Raw genomic sequence first — 17,751 nt, 5'->3', positions numbered from 1 at the left:
TGACGTAGCAAGAGTTGGGTCCGCGGGTAACGAAAGCGAGGAAGCGGCCTGTACAGCTGAATAACGCTTATCTGAGTCTCGATGTGTTGAAGAGTTAAGTGAGCTTGCTGGAGAAGCAGGCGGTGCGCAGAAGTCTCTCGAGTCACCGCCACCGCATCCGTCCATCTGGAGTTCTGGTCGAGTACACTCTGGACTCGGTGGTATCTTCCCAGGTGTTGCCGCAATGTAGTTCAGGCTCGTCTGCATGTCATTGAGTTCCTGTCGAAAAAATGCAATGACCGCGGCACATTTTCTTTCGCGCAGGGTCCGATACTGTGAGAAGGAGATCTTGAGAGCTTCGTTCAATTCATCAGTACCGATTTCGTGAGTAAAGACAATGCCTTCCCAAGGAGCCGTTTGGTCGGTAGTCTTGTGTCGTCGTATGATGGGGATAGAAGACATCGTCGTCATCGAGGATCTTCAAACACTCAACTTCTCAGTATAGATTACACGATAGGTGTCATTTTCAGTCCGAGTGAGCGGGAGATGTCTGTTTTGAGGAACTGTCAGAATCGTCAGTCACATCGCGCTAGTGATTAGCTCACAGTGCGAGAGCTCGAAGATGCTTCGATGGAATGAAGCGATGGCTCAGATACTTCTGCAAATGAGCTCATGCAGCCGTAGCGGGCGGGTGTAACACCGCGTGCTGAACAGCCTCAAATATCGATGGCCATGGTCCAACACATCTTGTGAGCTTCAAACCAACAAGTCAACACTAAGGTTAGGTGCTTACGTGAGTAACATGACCAGGTGGTCTGAAGTAACCAGTCGGCTCTGTTGGCAAATCGTGAAGCTGCAGTCACGAGCGCGCAGAAGGGAACACGCGATGAAGGGCTGCGGAACATGGAGGTCTTAGCTCTGATATGCGTTGTTTTGAAAACATGGGGGACATCGAACTGAGCAGGCACCCATACATTTGAATGCGTAAAGAAAGCGGAGTCCACTTCTGGCGAAGTGCTGCCGCTGTAACCCAATGCAGACGCCGGTAGGGGGACGAGTCGCGCTGGTGTCTGCTCATCTCCATGAGCGATTCGTCTGAATTGCATTATCCGGATAACCTCAGGCACAGAAGATCCGTTGCGTTCGAATGACGGCCGTTGTGAGGTGGAGGACTCCAGACTAAGAAATCGAGGCGGAAACGATTGGTGCAGCTCTGTCAGCCTTCTCTGACATTGGGCACAGCAAACTGCTTGGGCAGTAACGCAGAAAAGCTGGACCGAATCAGACGTTTTGATTGTATATTGCTTGAACAGAAGGAAGCCTTTCAGACGGGTCGTCTGTGTGTGTTGACGAGGCATCGAATCGCGATCATTCCAAGCCCGCGAGAACGGAACGAGCTTGCCTATGCGTCAGGCGACACACGACGCGTTGCCGCGTCCTGCAAGCTTCCCATCTTGTGGGCACACGCACGTGGCGATGAGCATTCGAAAGTATTGAAGAGCAAAGGATGAGGTTCATAGGACATGGAGTTGGCAGCCGTCGTCGCAAGTTCCAAGATCTCGATGGAGCCAAACAAGGCTAGGATGAATCAGGCGAGATGCTATGTTATGAGGCTGGGAGGTTTATGCTTCTTTCCACAAGTAAATTCCCAAGGGGATATATTTGAAGATGCTCGAGTCAGTCCTGGAAATGAATGCCACTGCAAAGAAAAGCCAACCCCATATTAGATGCATTATAAGATAATGCTAGATCACTATTCGCCAGTCTGTGACGCATGGCCTGTTATGCTATTCAAGCATTACTCCCGTCTCCGACAAATGTCGTTCATCTCTACTTTTCCACGGTTTGACGCATTTTGCTTTTCGGGCTCACAGCAGCCAACACCTATGTGCCGATCTACTACAGATCGATAAGGTTAGGAGCCGGAGCCTCATCTTCAGAATCCTCCTCGCAGCGAATGGTCCGACGACCAGCATAGACGCCTTCATCTATGCAGCCTACCGTGACTGCCCTGGAAGCGTTTGAGTTAGCCCGTGGGTTCGACCTGCTCGCGGAGGTACCGTGGGATGTTGCACCGCTTGACGATGAGCCGCGCAGCTCGCCAGCGAAGGTGGGGCGGGGAGATACACAGCTACCGTAATCGAAGATTAGCGAAGCTCATGCGCAGCAGTGTGAATACTTACCTGCGAGCCGCCTGCTCCTGCTGTACATCCTGCGTCTGCTGCGCTTCCTGTGTTGGTGCCGGAGGCGTCTGCTCCAGGCGGGCGACCGCTTGTGAAGAACGGGACGGATTTGCTTCGTTGCAGAAAGCTTGACCATGGCCGCGATGACTGACTACGTTTGCGGAAGCCTCGGGCTCGCCCTGAACAGCGGCTACCCTGGTACCTTCCTCCATCGACCTGCGGCTGATCACCACTCCGACCGCAGCTTCAACCCTTTTAGATGGTACTTCCATGCGACCAATATCGAGGCCGACATTGTGCGGATTTTCGGGATGCGTAAGATCGAATAAGAGAGCGACCTCCGGGCTTCCAACCGCGATACTGCCGTTGCGCACGTTGTGCAGGACGGTCAGGGTACGATAGCAATCAGCATAGCCCTTCAGGAACTCTTGCTTGAGCTCATCCTTAGAGCTTTTGGCAGCTCCAAACTTCTTGCCCTCAGCAAGACCACGTTCGTACGCGCCTTGTGTGACTTTGACGTCCGGGACCTTGACTTGCATATCTCGTGCAGCTTGTTCGCGGATCTCGTTTTCAAGAGCATCTCGGATGAGACTCTCAAATTGCTGCTCTCGGACCTTCTGAGCTGCGTCTTGATGGCGGAGGCGCTCGACCTGAATGGAGATTTTACCCCCGATGTTGGAGAGCAGGTGCTCCATCCTCAATTCAACTTCGCGACGCAAATTCGCTTCATCAATTGAGCTCATGGTGCGGATGCCTTGCTGCTCGAGCTCCCACTTGAGCTGCTTCTGCCCGCTGGCGAGGTATATCTCCAATTGCATGATCTTCTGCTCACGATACTCCAGGTCACGTTCCTTCTCTTGCATTCTCGCCTTTGCAGTAAGTGCATCTGCTTGCTTCTGAAGAAGATCACTCAGCATGTCGGCCATAGCTGCGCTGATGCTCGCCTGTTTCTCATCTCTGAATGTCTTGCGCGTCTCAGCATGAACCTTGCGCCCGACTTCCAGGTCGCTGCAGGCTTTCATCAGCTGGGCCTTGGTACGTTGTAGCTCATCGTAATCGAGCGGAGGTCGAGAGGGGAGGTGACCAGCGGGTGGATAGAAGCCACGAGGTGCGCGAGATACGGGCGCGGGACAGTGTGGCTGAGAGTATTTAGCATAGCTTAGTTTGAGGGAATCAAAGCGACTTGCCCTCGCTCCCAAAGCGTTCGAGTGTTGGACGTTCGGAACCTTGAAGGCGGGGCGCATGTGAGGAAGGACACTTCGAGAAGGTGTAGCCGCGGCAGGCTCGTGCCTTTGCGATTCAACCGCAGTATCTTCTTCATCACCAAAAGAGTGGTCTTCACTATCCTCAGAGATTGCCGCCTTCTCCGCGATAGTGCTGTTGTGCGCTTCACCAGCGGCCTCGTGGCATCCTTCGATCTCCATACAGCTACCCGCTCCAGGCGCAACGGTCGGCTCTTGCATACTGTCTAGGAGACCCTTAGTGGTAGTAGAAGTCGTCATTGTACATTCCGGTGTGCAATCCTCGTCAATGATGGTGGCCTTGATCTTGTCGGCAGTCGTCAAACTGACGTTAATATAACTATCATTCTCTTCGCCCTCTTTCAATGGAGTCTGTAGCTCAACGGGTGTCGCATTGACATCACCTTGCTCGATAGTGACATCCATATCTGTAGCATTGTCTGAATCTAAGATCGTCGGTCGATCGGATATGTCTGCAAGAGTACTGTCATTCTTTGCAGCGGTTGCCGATTGAGAGGTGTGTAGAGTCGCGGAGTTGACCATAGCTGGCGTGTTCTTCGTCGCGTCCGGGGTGGTAGTGGTGCTAGAAGAGTCTAATTCGGCAGCAGGCGTACTCGGTGGTTTGTCAATAGTGGGCTTGGGTGGAGGCAGCGTGGGAGATGGCGACTCGAGCGACTTATTGACATCTGGCACGGGTGGGGAAGCAGGCTCCTGCATCGCCGATTCTGCAGGCATGACTGACTCGATATGTGTATAGCAAGAAAGCAGGAATCAGTGATGGCGAGTACCTAACCTAAGCTAGCCATGTCGTCAAATGTTGACTTGCTCGTGTGTTGTGTGGAAGAAGAAAGCAGGCGTTGCAACGATGTGTGATAGTGCTTTTATTTGTGGTCTCGCAGCGGGGGTTACGGCTTAAGCAATGAAGACGCCCGAAGTAAAGGTCAAGTTGACTTGTGCTCGGTGAGTGAGCGGTGAGTGGCCACACAAAATGATATTCGCCTTCGGCAGGGGTTCATCCCAAGGTCTCTTTCTGTACGTGCAGTCGAACACCAGCTTGCTCAAAAGCGTGTGCGAGAGTCAGTACAGGCAATTCACAAGCTGCTCTGACACACAAAGTCTTGAAAGCAGGCAAAGAAGCCTTGCAATCTCTGGCCAGTTGCCATAAACAGACAGCCTCATCGAGATCGAGTACACGCCCATAGAAGAACTCCTCACTGGCTTCCGTAAGTATTGTCATCTGCTGCAGGCTTTCGGGCAATAAAGAAGATATTGGGGGGTCCAATACCTCGCCTTGCAAGTCCAAGAGCGAGCGGCCGGCGCTGAGGAATCCGAGATCGCTGATTTTCACCGATCTCAATGCCTGCAAGGGTCGCAAAGAGCCAAGCAATCTTACGTTGGCGTCGCGACGCAATGAAAATCCAACTTCTCGCCAATCTATACTCAATGTTTCTAACGTGTCCGCATGAGCCAGAAGGGCGTCTTGAAGTATTGATGGATCAACGTAAACATCGTTGTATAACGCCCATTTGCAAGTGAAGTGTCGAAGACCCTTGCATGCCAACACTAGATCCGCCACGTCATCTATGTCAAGGCTGTTCTCAATGAGGTCCAGTCGACAAAGATTCAAAGTCTTGCTCGAAACCAGTGGTAGGGTGCCAGGACGGTGTGTGATAGCGCCTGATATCCGGAGGTCTTGGAGCACAGGGAAAGACCGCAAGTGCTGTATTAGGCGCTCAGACACTGAAATATCTGGAGAGGTGGACCACCCATGAGCGTGGATCTGAGCGAGAAGGTGCCTAAGCTTCGAAGTGCTGTTGCGAATAGTGAAGCCTTGAGACATGTCGAGGAAGTGAGTCCATAGGGAGACATCATCATGCTCCAGGCTGACAAGACAGATATGTTCAACGTTAGGCGCAAGTAATATCAGACCTGCAAGCAGCTGGAAGTAAGTCGCTACTGGCCCCCGCTGGAAGACCTCGTCGCCTTGAAGACTGCTGCCTTTGTAGTCGGCGAGTCGGTTCTCAAAGTAGTGCAGAAGCTCAGATAAATGCCTTGATTGACCCAAAGTGTGGTTGGAACTTGTCAGGGTTCTATACAGAAGTTTCAGACTTGTCAGCCCGCTTGAGCTGGCGCAGGTAATACACGATGAGTACAGAACCGGCAGAGCAAGACGCCGCAGGCGATGAGAAGTCAGACAAAGTGTGCGCAGTGCCTGCTGCCTGATGTTGTTTTCGCATTGCCTTGCTTTCTCAACCTTCTTATTCTTGAATGCCACAGATTGGGTTTCGTAAGACCGGATGGCTTCAAGGTAGCGTAGAACCTCCAGAAGTATTTCGTCTGGTAGTTCGCACAGCAAAACCATCCCGAGCTGGACCGAATGATGATGGCCAGATGTGCGGTATTTACGAGAATGGGACTGTTAAGTGCTGAGAGTGTATTCTGCTGTGTTTCTAGGAAGACGCGACTTTGAGCTCCCCACAACCGGTAGTTATAACTAGCGTGGTCAAATTTTGACTACCTAGTCTGAAGATGGAAAGGACTAGGAACGCGTCCTAAATGCGACCAGTCTACTCAACAACACTCACTCTGGCATCAAGGCATCGCGCAGCGACAGAGGAATTCAATGAGGCGCGATACCAAGGTGGGGCTTCTGTTTTCAAGGCACCATGTCATCAGTTACACGAGGCACGTGACGGGAATTGGATGCATAAGTATCGCTTGATCTATCCTTTCGCCCGTCGCAAATAGGCATCGCTGACCGAGTGAGAGACATACTGTGCACTCGTTAACGTACTGAACCTCCTCTGCAGCTCCAAATAATCGTCTAAGTAACCCTTTTCCTTCAGTGGGTAGCCTAGATAACCTTCCCAAGAGTAAACCCGGATTGGAGAAAGTAACGCGTCAAAGACCCCGAAACTGTATGTGCTTAGTGGAAGCATAAAGCATTCTAGCGACCGTGATTACTTACAAGTCAAATGTTGTTCGTGTTCAGCAAGATGCTGCGCTCTAGCAGCTGAAGCCTGGGTCCCGAGTACGGCAGCAGAAGTTGCCGTCCTTCATGTCACACTGCTGGCCGGAAGTGCAGCGGTGAATCAGCTTCCACTCACCGTCCTCGCAGACAGAGCCCTGACGCTCGCGGGTGCACTTGCGGAGTCCCTCTTGACCGCACTTCGAAACAGCGAGGTCAACGATTGTCGCATCGCCGCTGGCGAGAGTGGCGGACTCCACGGTGGCTGTCGGAGGGCACACGTACTCGCCCTTGACAGGGTCAAACTTGCAGAGCTGTGGTGCGACATCCTTGGAGCAGATGTACTCGCCCTTCACGGGGTCGAAGGTGCAGATAGGGACTTGAGGAGATGGTGCGGCGACGACGGCAGCGGCGAAGCTGATGAAGGAGACAACGATGGTGAATGCTTTCATGCTGAGAGGTGGAACTGCAGTCAAGGTTGAGTTGATTGTAGTTTCGGTTGTAGATGAGAGATGGGGTCAGGCTGGGGAAGTTCACGTACAAGAGTAACAAACGGTGACTGATACTTACGGACAAATTACTGCTTTCACTTACCCTCTGGGTGAAGGTGTTGAGAACTTGACAGGTCTCTGAGTCAGTATGCTTGTGTACATCATACGAGCTATCGGAAGTGATGCTCTGTCTGCAAAACCGTGTTTCACTTCAAGATGTAATTACAACCTCGAGAACGGGTTCAAGCTAATTTCAAAACGGAATGGTCCGCTAGGTGTGGGTGGTAATTATTGCCCGCGTCGAACTTCAGGCTCAGCCACGCTTTTAGGTAACAGCATCATACCCATCATTCTTAAGCCAAACCAAGAGTGCTGTCCCTACTTCTCTTCTGAAGTATCTCAAGGACGTCTCAGAACATGTGCCTGACTAGCTAAGGCTCTCAGCAGAAGCGTAGTCGCCACAAGCCCTGCTGAATGAAAAGCTTTGCGTTGACGCGAACCGGAAAACTCGAAAACTTCGCGATGAGCATCGAATCTGGAGTCTCCGCACACGTAAGTGTGATGGGAGCTGAAACAGGTACATGCTACGTAAGCGAGCTTCCAGATGAGCTTCTTGTTGCCATCGTGTCGCAATTTCAGGTCCAGCGTGGATTTCTGGCTGAGTCAGAAGCTGAGGAGCACTGCTACTGCAAGAATGCAGCCATTGTGCGTGGTCTACATGCGCTGACCTTATGCTGTCGGAAGCTCAACGCTGTTACAACACCGTTTCTATACCAATGCATTATACGGACTGAGCAACTCATGGCGCAGTTACTGCGGAGCCTTCTCCAAAATCCGAATATTGGTCGACACATCCGGTATTTTGAGGCTACAACCTTCCAGTATTACGACCTTGAGCTCAATCTTTTCTACTTTTTGGAAAGACTGACCGGGCTCCCTCGCAAAAAAGTACTTAGAACAGATAGGAAGCGCGGCATGGATTTTCCCTGAACCGAATTCCGCGGCAGACGCTACCTTTCGAGCTGGGAAATCAGTACCGGGTTTCGATCCAGCTTCGATTTAGGTGCCAACGCTCGAGAGAATACAAAGGCAATCTGCGTTGAGTTGCCACAGCGTTCTTGTTGTCCTACTTTCGCTCACCGATAGCCTCGAGGATGTTGCGATTGAAACTGCCGGAGGCATGGCAACATCATAATATTGGCTCTGATGCAGTTTTCGAGACCAGGCGCGTTGAAAAGGCTCTGGACTTGGAGCGAAGGTCGTCAGTGCAGTGGGTATATGCTGCGTTATATGTGCTCTGAAGCCAGAGACCTGACTGGATCTCTTGCCCACTACCTACGCAGCCTCTTCTTGCCCCGGGCTATGTGGTCCGGGTTCGGACCACTTTCTGCTATGGGAGAGGTTTCTTTTACTTTACAGGACGCCTGTAACGGCTTAATACACCTCAAAGGATCCAGTCCGTTGAAGGCGTTTAGCTGCCGATGGCAATGGACAGACAAGTTCAACCCGTGAAATCCTGTCGAACTACCCAGACTTTATCGGCTGTTAGTAAGATTCCAACATAGTCTGACCCACCTTACTATCGACACCACGGAATCAGCTTGGCGCGTCGATCTCGACACGTTCGTGCCAGCTCTCGGTAGCCTGCGCGACTTCAAGGCTGTGACATACCTCGACGTTGCCGCTCTCGTACTTTGGGGTGACGGCGATTTCTGGGAACCTGTACCACTGTCTAAACTCCTGCCCGAGTCTCTTGAGAGCTTGATCCTGAAAACTGAATGGGACGAAGATATCGAAGGCAAGTTATACCAGCTGAGTTTGGAATGCACTGTATCCCTAACTAGACTGAGGAGAGTAGAGTGCACGTAGAAGCTCGCGCCTGATTTTATTGCAGACCTATTGATCGATGCTTGTAGTCTGGCAGGTGCCGACCTTATACTCGACGTTGAGCAAGCTGAACTCTTTGCATAATTTGCGTACCGTTGGTGTGCTTATTTGTAGTCAATTAGATATGGAATAGGAAGATAATTTGACAAATGAAGATTGCCACTATGGCAATCATCATGGGGGACCTAAACTTGGCCGTTGTGAGTTCAATACGCGGAGTGAACATATCGTTTGCAAGTTTGCCTACTAGCGCAATACCTGGACTGGTGTATACCTGGAACAATCTTCGTATGGAAGATCATTTGTGCAAATTGAAGGACCATTAGACCCATTCCAGTTCAGAGACGCGGGCCGATCCTGCTGCGATGGAGATTCGTCTTTCTACGGCAAGCCTCCCTGAGCTGCCTCGAGAGGGCCGGCATAGCTGGCCGACCTTGTAGGCACAGCTTTGCTCGTGTTCAATAATCTGTTGTATGGCGATATACTCTGCTGGCTCATGATGCGAAACTTGCTACACGAATGTCAAGATATGTGGAGAAGGCTCGAGGCTCCCTGCCAGTGGACGGCGGCAATTTGGCATCACCATCTTTAGATTTCACTGACGGCGAAAACATGCGATGCGACATCACTCGTGGATGAGCTAGACGTCTAGCATGTTGTTGGTTGATTCCGTATGGTAGTGGGGCTCTACATAGACAGCCCTGGCTTCAAACATCTCGAAAGGTGAATCAAGTCAAGCCTTGCGGCACGAAAAGCAGATTGAGCCAATTGGGCTTGGGGAGATGAAGTCTCGACTGAAAAACGCCTTCCGAAAAATTTGCACATCTGCACAAGCAACAGGCTATCTTGAGTGACTCGCTCACTGGTGTCTGCAATGTTTTACTGCGTGTGTATGCTTTACGCTGCTAACTCTGCTGCCACCCTTGTCTCAAGAGATTGACGCGATCAATTGAGAGTGCAGAAGTAAAGACTGCACATTTCGGTCTGAGCCCCGGCCTAGTTTGCCCTGTCTACGGGTACAACTTCAAGGAACATTGACCACGAACTTGCCTGTTGCTTGAGGCTTTGACAGTGCCCATAGAATGCCTTCGTCGATGCACTCGTCCCAGTGATCAGAGGCCTTCAATGCCTTACCAAAACGCCTATGCCCATGCGGCACACCCTTGAAAAGCCTGACTTCAGTTGGCACGTTTGCCTCAGCAAGCTTCTTCGCGAAGATCAGAGCCTCGTCCCGCAAAGGATCCAGCCCAGCAATACCGAATACGGTAGGGGGTAGACCGCGAACCTCGTCATCTGATGCGTTCACGATGTTGGTCTTCGTGTCCTTCGGATCCGCAAGTGGAGTCTTCAATAGTGCAGTGAAGAACTCGACAGTCTTCAGTGGCAGTATCGGTGCGTTCTCATTCTCGACGTATGACGACTTTCCCGGCACGATATACCTCCCAACGACCTCGTCGTAGGTGTACGGGCTTGCCAGACAAGGGATAATCAAAACCTGTCCGGCAAGCTCTGGCAAATCCTTCGTGGCATCACTCTTTCTAAGGTGCTTTTCCAACGTGAGAGACGCTGCAAGCTGTCCGCCTGCAGATACACCACCGACAAGCACTTTTGAGGGATCGCCGTTGAGCTCTTCAATATTCTTGTGCACCCAAGTAAATGCGTCTTGCGAATCGTGCCATGCAGTTGGAAAGATGTGCTCAGGGGTGTGGCGGTAGTTGATGTTTACGACTAGGACACCTGTGTTGATGGCGGTCTGGGCGCAGACAAAGTCCTCTGAAGCAATGCTACCAAAGATGAAGCCGCCTCCATGAAAGTAGATGAAGACGGGGAGTTTCTCGGACTTGTCTTTTTTGACCGAGCGGTAGGTACGAGCTTCGATTGATGATCCATCGCGCGTTTTAATGGAGTAATCAGCTGTGTGGACATGCGGAGCCAGGAACTTCATGCCAGCAGCCGTTCTCTCCTCTCGCTCTTGATTGACAGCGTTCTTGAGGATTATAGGGTCGATATTTGTGTCGAAAGTCGTGGCTGGTAGTGTCTTCTCAATCGCCAGCCATTCATCAGATGGGCCACCGTACTGTGAGAAGTCCAACGACATAGCGACGAAATGCTTCGCGATGAGCAGTGCAAAGAATCTGAGAATCCGATGTTTCGAGGGGTTTAGGATGGATTGCTAAGTGTGAGTGCATGTGTAGATGTGAAGCTTGATGAACGCATCTCGCCATTCACTGTGACCGACGTTGCCCCTCAATTAGCGTCTGCCCCGCGCATCAACCGAGGCGCGATGTCAGCAGCTCGCCGAGGAGCGGATGATCTGCACTTGCATCGATCCCGAATGACTTGCAGCTGAGCTACGAAGTACTTCTACAGTCGGCCATTAAAAGCAAATGTGGACAAGCGGTGCGGAGCAGTAGCGCAGATCGGCTCTCCTGATCAGGATAACCGTCAATTGCAACTGCCATAATCATATTAACCGACGACAGTCTTCCGTTAGAAAATTCGAGCAGAGAACATGTCACAGATTCCGCTACATCCACCATCGCGCGGACTCGAGGGCAAAATGGCCATTGTCACGGGTGCAGGCTGTGCAGGAGAAGGGATTGGGACCAGGCGTACCATCTCGGTCATGCTTGCTGAAGAGGGTTGCAACGTTCTATGCCTAGATTTGAACCTTAAATAGGCCCAGAAAACAGCGGAGATGTCGACTGCAAGATCGCAAAGGGCGAAAGCATTACCTCTCAAGTCTGACTTCACTGTAGCTGCCGATTGCGAAGCTGCTGTTCAGGCATCGCTGAAAGAGTTTGGAAGACTCGACATTCTGGTGAATAATGTTGGCATTGGGGGTGCAGCCGGTAACGCTGTCGAAGTTGATAAGAACGCCTGGGCGAAAGGTCTCGAGGTCAATGTTGGTAGTATGGTGCAGATAGCTAGGTACTGCATACCCGCGATGCAGAAGAATGAAGGCGAGATTTGAGGCAAAATTGTCAACATGGGCTCAGTTGCTAGTCTGAAAGTCGGAACTCCGTATCTGCTCTACCCGATGAGTGAAGGTGCTGTTGTACACATGACAAGAGCGATGGCTGCGCATCATGCACCAGATGGCATTCGTATCGACTGCGTTTGCCCGGGTATACGTTCACACATCTGCCGTCATTCCTTCAAACCTACTGACTGCTTCGCAGATGCTTTACACGCCGATGATGTATGCGGGTGGTATGAGACGACGAAGATTTACATCCGTCAATCGCAAATCAACGCCATGAACTGCAATAACCAGAAACTCCTCGACCAACACCGTGAAACCTCAGACATGTATGGACTACAAGAGCTAGAAATCCTCGACCAGCATCGTTGTGTTCCACTCATCGCTAAGCTAAACTGCATTCCTTTCCGGCGATCATGCAGTTCACGTAGCGCTGGCGGAATGTATGGAGCACGCAGCGTACTTCAGATACGCTGTCTCCATTACAGTAGTTGTCGCAGGCGTGACAGCCAGTGTGGTGTATGGCGCGCGTATCTGACTGCAGCATAAGAGCGGAAATGCGTTTGCATCGCGCTCGGTCTGCACCAGCATTGATGTAGAGTAAGTCCTGTGTAGTGGAGCCAAAGTGGGGCCACTGCAACTCGATACTTGCTGGTCGGCCCTTATCAAGCGTATGGGCAGTATGCTGGTGATGTCCAGCGAGCATCGCAATAACGTACGTGCGACCAGTGCAACGAATGCCTCATCCGAGTGCTGCAGTTTGTTGCGTCAGGTTATCTGTCTCCTCTCGGTGAACTTTGGCCTTCCCTCCGATCCCTTGGGGCCAGGTTGCAGTATATTCAACTGCGACAGCGGTTGATTTGCTCTGCACAATGACTTGGCGAGGCTCAAAACATCGTCATTGTTAGGCGACTGCGCCATTGATATCTGATTGTAAGCGGACGAGTCCAGGCGTTCGAAAGAAAGCTTGCTTCTGCCATACTCTCGAGGGTGTGGAATATAGTCGGGATGTGTAAGATGACTTCTTTAACCACAGATATGGTATGGTATTGGTAATGCAAAACATGCCTCGTCATACTGCCCAGTAATTAGCTCCCTTCGCCATACTATTCTATATGAAACTTATTGTTGCGATAGCGCGTGTTGCGGGCGCATCTCCCGAGTCGTTGTGTCTCTGCTCTGCCGTAGCCACACGTGTGGTCTAACTAGCGGATGTGGCGGTACGCGGAGCGGTGGCTGTGGGACTGCCATTTCGTCTGCGTCCCGAATAAAGGAGGAAGTGACCAGGGAAGGCAACGCAAATACCACAGGACGGCATGAAGAGACGTGATGTCGATGCGCAACACTCCGTTGCATTCGACAATCGTGAATCAATCATACCGGGAATCTCAGCTGTCCCCCCTCTCCTTTTAGTGGTCCTCATCTTAGTAGTCCTTCTCATACTCCTCGTAATAGTTCTCTTCTTCATAGTCCTGTCGTGTTGGCCAGGCTTTGACGTCGACAGGACGATCTACAACGGCTGACCGATCGGCGATACCTGCGGGTGTGCGGCGGCCCTGTGGCGCATGACGCACCAATTAGTGCACATCGCGACATCGCTTTAATCTACGCGAGGGGCGCGCTCTGGTAGGAGCGCTAAGAGCACGGTGCTTTTTGTCTGATAGTGGCTGAAAATTTTCTGAGTCGTGGCTGATGTGGATCATAATGGACGTAGTACAAAGGTATGGTGAGTATCCATCTTCGTAGCGATACGAGCGCTGTGAACCTCAATACCATAATCACAGATCACGAAGTCATGAGAGACGATCTGGAGAAGCCAGAGGCGAGGTCGCAAATTCGACAGCGACTTGATGCTGAGATCGATGCGAAATGGGCGGATTTGATCCTCTTGGGTTGCTTCTTCTGCTCGGGTCTTATCGACAGCATGGCCTTCAACATGTACGCTTGCTTCGTCAGCATGCAAACAGGTCTGTGTACAACAACGCCAGCTCGGAAATACGCAGTACTAACTCCACACAGGCAACACCATCTTCGTCGGTCTAGGTGTCAACGGACAACCTGACTCAGCACCTCCATACTCTTGGGCAAAGTCTTTGGCAGCCATTGTGTGCTTTGCGCTGGGCGCATTGTTCTTCTCGGCCATTCATCGAATCTTCGGTCCTCAGAAACGATGGGTTCTGATCTCATCTTTCGCCCTTCAGGCGATTCTGATCGCCATCGTAGCCATCCTTGCTACAATTCCGGTCATCCCGAACGAGCCGCCTGTGGTGATTCAACGAAATGACTCCAGGTTCCTTACTTTCACCATGTCGAGTACTTTTCCCAGATCGGATTTCGCAGCCATCAGCATCCTGGCTTTCCAGAGTGCTGGTCAGATCGTAGCCAGCAGAGCCCTGAAGTATAACGCAATGCCAACCGTGGTCCTGACGAGCTTGTACTGCGACTTGATGAGCGATGCACAGCTTTTCACAGCGCCGCTAGGTCAAAACGCAGACAGGAATCGCCGTTTTCTTGGGGCAGTACTCCTCCTGTGCGGCGCCATATCTGGCGCTTACCTGACAAAGTCTGTTGTGGGGTTCAAGGGCGGCTTATGGATCGCAGTCGGCATCAAAGTCGCTATGACTATGGCATGGTTCTTTTGGAAACAGAAGAAAGCTGTGATGGAGTAGGAAGATGTGTGACACCCATTGCAGACACGAGAGATAAATACACTTACTCGAATTTGACGTTCTATTGACCAAACGAGGTAGTGACGTCATCTCGAATTGCTGACTCCGACTGTTAAAGTTTGGGACCGGTCAGGAGGTGAGTGGTAACTCCAGCAATAACGGAGAAGAGTGTAGGACGGTAGGTCATCTGGTTGTGCGTGCCGGGCGGCAGCTGCCGCACCAGCCCCTTGCATTTCGCGCCATGCACCCCCGATCTCCGCACTTGCTGCAGCCTAGCGTCGTCACTACCACCTCCCCCATCTGCGCCTCTGCTCACCTATCATCTTCCATCACAACTCAATGCTCAGCTGGCTGACACAATCATACTTCATCAAATTGACCATTTCTCGAACTTTCAAGCACTATGTCGAACGAGAAGACTCCGCTCATACCGCGCTTTGACGCGTCTCACGCAAGGGCGGAACTGCCTCCGCGCCTGAAACGCTGCTCATCAAAGAAGACAGCATTGAAGGTCATCGGTGCTACGGCTGCTGCCGGAGTATTGTACTATGGTGTTCCCGAAGGTAGTTTCATCCACGAGAATGACGAAGTTACAAGGCTGATCAAACTGCTCAGTCACAGCACGGTCTAAAAGCAAACTGTGCCTGACACCAGCATGTGTCCATGCAGCCTCAGAGATTCTTTACAACCTGTCACCTAACTACAAAGAGCTCGACGCCTGTACCGATTTTGAGGAGCTTGTGTGTGGTGGATGGCGAGACCGCCACGATCTGCGCCCAGATCAGGGTGACGCTTTCACCGGGACTATCATGAGCGAGAACTCGGAGCTGCTTCTTCGCCACATCCTGGAGGCGCCATATCCGAAGGATTCACAGGTATGCGTTTTTGAACTGACTGGAGGAGACTTGACTAACAAGGTTTGACTAGCACTCTTACTTTTCACCAATGCAGCTGAAGACCACACAGAAGTCTGCAGATGAGCAGAACTTTGATAAAATGAAGTCTGTGTATGATGCCTGCCTTGATGAGGACAAGATCAAGAGCCTCGGCGCTGAGCCCCTTCTCAAAGTCTTGACCGAAATCAAGCAGGCATACCCCCAAGGCGATGCTGCTTCTCTCTTGGCAAGATACGGAGTCACCGGATTGATCGCAACTGGAACTGGTGCTGATGACCGTGATCCAGATACCGTCGTAGTGTCTGTTGCTGCGCCCTACTCATTTGGTCTGCCAAGTAAGGAGCGCTACGAAGACGACAAGCTGGTTGAGAAGTACCGCGGCGTCACTGTTCAGGTGCTCAAAGCTCTCTACCCTGATGCAAAGGAAGAGTCCTTCTCCAAGATCATCGACTTCGAGAAGAAGCTGGCAGCTGCTTCGCCCAGCACCGAGGAACGCGAGGACGTGACAAAGTACTACAACCCGATGAGCCTCGACAATGCCAACCAGTTGGCACCAGAGATCGATTTGAAGGGCCTTCTCCACGAGCTCGCACCAAAGGACGTTGGCATTGAACGCGTCATCGTCATGGCTCCGGGCTACCAGAGTAAGCTATCCTCTATCCTGAACGAAACCGATAGCGAGATCGTCATGAACTACTTTGTATGGAAGGCTGTTCAATCTTTCTCAGGATATGTTGATGCGGAGGAAGTCAAGCCATACAGACGATTTCTCAATGAGCTTGCAGGGAGGGTCAGTAGCATTCCAGTCGCTTCCCTTAGTACATGCTGACAACTTCAGGACCCTGACTCCACACCTGAGCAATGGCGGAAGTGTGTTGGCCAGGTTGAAGATGGTTTGGGTTGGATCTTGAGCAGGTTCTTCATCGAGAAGGCCTTTTCCGCTGAAGCCAAGAAGTTCGGTGACACTATCATTACTGACATCAAGACCGAATTCGCGAAAAAGCTTCAAGCAACGAAGTGGATGGACAAAGATACTACCAAACTCGCCACCAACAAGGTCCACAACATCATCCAGAAGATCGGTTACCCCACCAAGAGCCCCAACATCATGGACCCACCAAGTCTTGAGAAGTACTACGACTCCGTCAATGTCTCATCTGCGACCTTCTTCCAGAACGCGCTCTCGGTGCGCAGCTTTTCCATTGATGACGAGTGGTCTGCACTAGGGAAACCTGTTGATCGCGAACAGTGGGGGTAAGTCTGACGCACCTTTTCCTGTACCATGACAGCTTCCGCTGTACCACTACATCTACTGACGACTGAAAACAGCATGTATGCCAGCACTGTCAACGCATACTACAACCCACCAGGAAACGAGATCGTGTTCCCCGCTGGAATTATGCAATTTCCTGTGTTTGATGTCAACGTTCCGGCATATATGTCCTACGGCGCATTTGGTTCCGTAGCCGGCCATGAACTCAGCCACGCCTTCGACTCTACTGGCCGCCACTATGATCAAAACGGCAACTACACCGACTGGTGGTCCAATTCCACGGTAGATGCTTTCCGTGAGCGTGCCACGTGCTTCGTCGACCAGTACGCAAAGTTCTCCGTGCCTGGCAACGACAACAAGCCACTCCACGTCAATGGTCGTCTTACTCTGGGCGAGAACATTGCTGATGCTGGTGGTCTATCTGCCTCTTACCAGGCTTGGAAGCGCCGCTCCCACAAGAAGCCTAACCAGGATCTACCAGGTCTCGAGCATTTCACTCAGGATCAGCTCTTTTTTGTGACATACTCGAACTGGTGGTGCGGCAAGTCGCGCAAGGAAAACGCAATTAATAGGATCTACACCGATCCTCATGCACCTAAGTGGGCACGCATCTTAGGTACTATGGCAAACAGTCGTGAGTTTAAGGAGAGCTTCAAGTGCAAAGATAAGAAGCCCACTTGCCAGCTTTGGTGAGGGTGATTGCCGTCCTTTCTGCACAAGTTTCATTGCCCAGGTGCGGCATCACTTTTAGTTTGTATCATTAACAAAAATGGAGGTCTTGGCTTCCAACATGCGAAGCTAATTTCATAGACCACATCTGAGATCCAACTGACAAGAGCAGAGAGAACATCGAGACTACACTAGGCTAATCGGAACACGCTCCCATCCCAACCATACGCTCGCTGGAGACGTCTGCCAAACCTCCTCACCTCAGTAAAATGGATCTCATTTTCCGGATGCGGTTCATGGAACTGTATACCACGCTCAAGACCGAGCTTGTCGTTGACCGGCGCGAATTGCCATGCCGAGCCATGCAGCCTCTGAGCGCCGAAGCCTGCGCTCACCATCGCGCATTCGAAGTCGTTCCACTTGACGGCGCGGAGATAGTTGGACGGCTCAGATGAGACGCCCCCATGCCATCCATACACGCGACCCTCGCCATGATATATAGAATGTCACTT

At 51.5% G+C, this 17,751-nt stretch overlaps 6 protein-coding genes across 6 annotated transcripts; 3 read left to right on the top strand and 3 right to left on the bottom strand.

Annotated features, from left to right (window-relative positions):
* Window positions 1–1,878: 1,878 nt before the first annotated feature.
* On the bottom strand, window positions 1,879–4,138 carry M421DRAFT_88763 (uncharacterized protein; the record flags this gene model as incomplete). Its single annotated transcript, XM_033597695.1, has 2 exons — window positions 1,879–2,110; window positions 2,163–4,138. The coding sequence occupies 2 exons, from the start codon at window positions 4,136–4,138 to the stop codon at window positions 1,879–1,881; spliced, it is 2,208 nt and encodes a 735-aa protein (XP_033453830.1).
* A 277-nt stretch (window positions 4,139–4,415) lies between these two features.
* On the bottom strand, window positions 4,416–7,102 carry M421DRAFT_395659 (uncharacterized protein; the record flags this gene model as incomplete). Its single annotated transcript, XM_033590093.1, has 4 exons — window positions 6,511–7,102; window positions 6,179–6,257; window positions 4,797–5,493; window positions 4,416–4,763 (listed from the first exon to the last, which is right to left on the bottom strand). The coding sequence occupies exons 1-4, from the start codon at window positions 6,821–6,823 to the stop codon at window positions 4,416–4,418; spliced, it is 1,437 nt and encodes a 478-aa protein (XP_033453829.1). The 5' UTR covers window positions 6,824–7,102.
* Window positions 7,103–9,411: 2,309 nt separating this feature from the next.
* On the bottom strand, window positions 9,412–11,074 carry M421DRAFT_415920 (alpha/beta-hydrolase). The gene has a single exon (XM_033590881.1). It carries the CDS (start codon window positions 10,845–10,847, stop codon window positions 9,774–9,776), a length of 1,074 nt encoding a protein of 357 aa, XP_033453828.1. The 5' UTR covers window positions 10,848–11,074; the 3' UTR covers window positions 9,412–9,773.
* Window positions 11,075–11,261: 187 nt separating this feature from the next.
* Window positions 11,262–12,663, top strand: M421DRAFT_97692 (NAD(P)-binding protein; the record flags this gene model as incomplete). The annotated part of the gene is made up of 5 exons (XM_033598527.1): window positions 11,262–11,399; window positions 11,430–11,661; window positions 11,725–11,867; window positions 11,932–12,005; window positions 12,618–12,663. The coding sequence occupies 5 exons, from the start codon at window positions 11,262–11,264 to the stop codon at window positions 12,661–12,663; spliced, it is 633 nt and encodes a 210-aa protein (XP_033453827.1).
* An 814-nt stretch (window positions 12,664–13,477) lies between these two features.
* M421DRAFT_415917 (uncharacterized protein) lies at window positions 13,478–14,519 on the top strand. Its single transcript, XM_033590880.1, has 2 exons — window positions 13,478–13,699; window positions 13,752–14,519. The coding sequence occupies exons 1-2, from the start codon at window positions 13,528–13,530 to the stop codon at window positions 14,399–14,401; spliced, it is 822 nt and encodes a 273-aa protein (XP_033453826.1). The 5' UTR covers window positions 13,478–13,527; the 3' UTR covers window positions 14,402–14,519.
* A 285-nt stretch (window positions 14,520–14,804) lies between these two features.
* M421DRAFT_968 (endothelin-converting enzyme 1) lies at window positions 14,805–17,263 on the top strand (the record flags this gene model as incomplete). The annotated part of the gene is made up of 5 exons (XM_033598427.1): window positions 14,805–14,964; window positions 15,017–15,276; window positions 15,329–16,087; window positions 16,136–16,551; window positions 16,627–17,263. The coding sequence occupies 5 exons, from the start codon at window positions 14,805–14,807 to the stop codon at window positions 17,261–17,263; spliced, it is 2,232 nt and encodes a 743-aa protein (XP_033453825.1).
* Between the last annotated feature and the right edge of the window lie 488 nt (window positions 17,264–17,751).

Source organism: Didymella exigua, assembly GCF_010094145.1.
Source record: "Didymella exigua CBS 183.55 unplaced genomic scaffold M421scaffold_2, whole genome shotgun sequence".
NCBI classification, from domain to species: Eukaryota; Fungi; Ascomycota; class Dothideomycetes; order Pleosporales; family Didymellaceae; genus Didymella; species Didymella exigua.
Note: the sequence above shows the minus strand (reverse complement) of the source record. Positions and strands in the feature narration are given on the sequence as shown.

Coding starts and splice junctions, on each gene's coding strand:
- M421DRAFT_415920 (XM_033590881.1), bottom strand. CDS start 10,847: ATGTCGTTGGACTTCTCACAGTACGGTGGCCCATCTGATGAATGGCTG.
- M421DRAFT_415917 (XM_033590880.1), top strand. CDS start 13,528: ATGAGAGACGATCTGGAGAAGCCAGAGGCGAGGTCGCAAATTCGACAG. Junction 13,700..13,751: donor CTTCGTCAGCATGCAAACAG/GTCTGTGTACAA, acceptor AACTCCACACAG/GCAACACCATCTTCGTCGGT.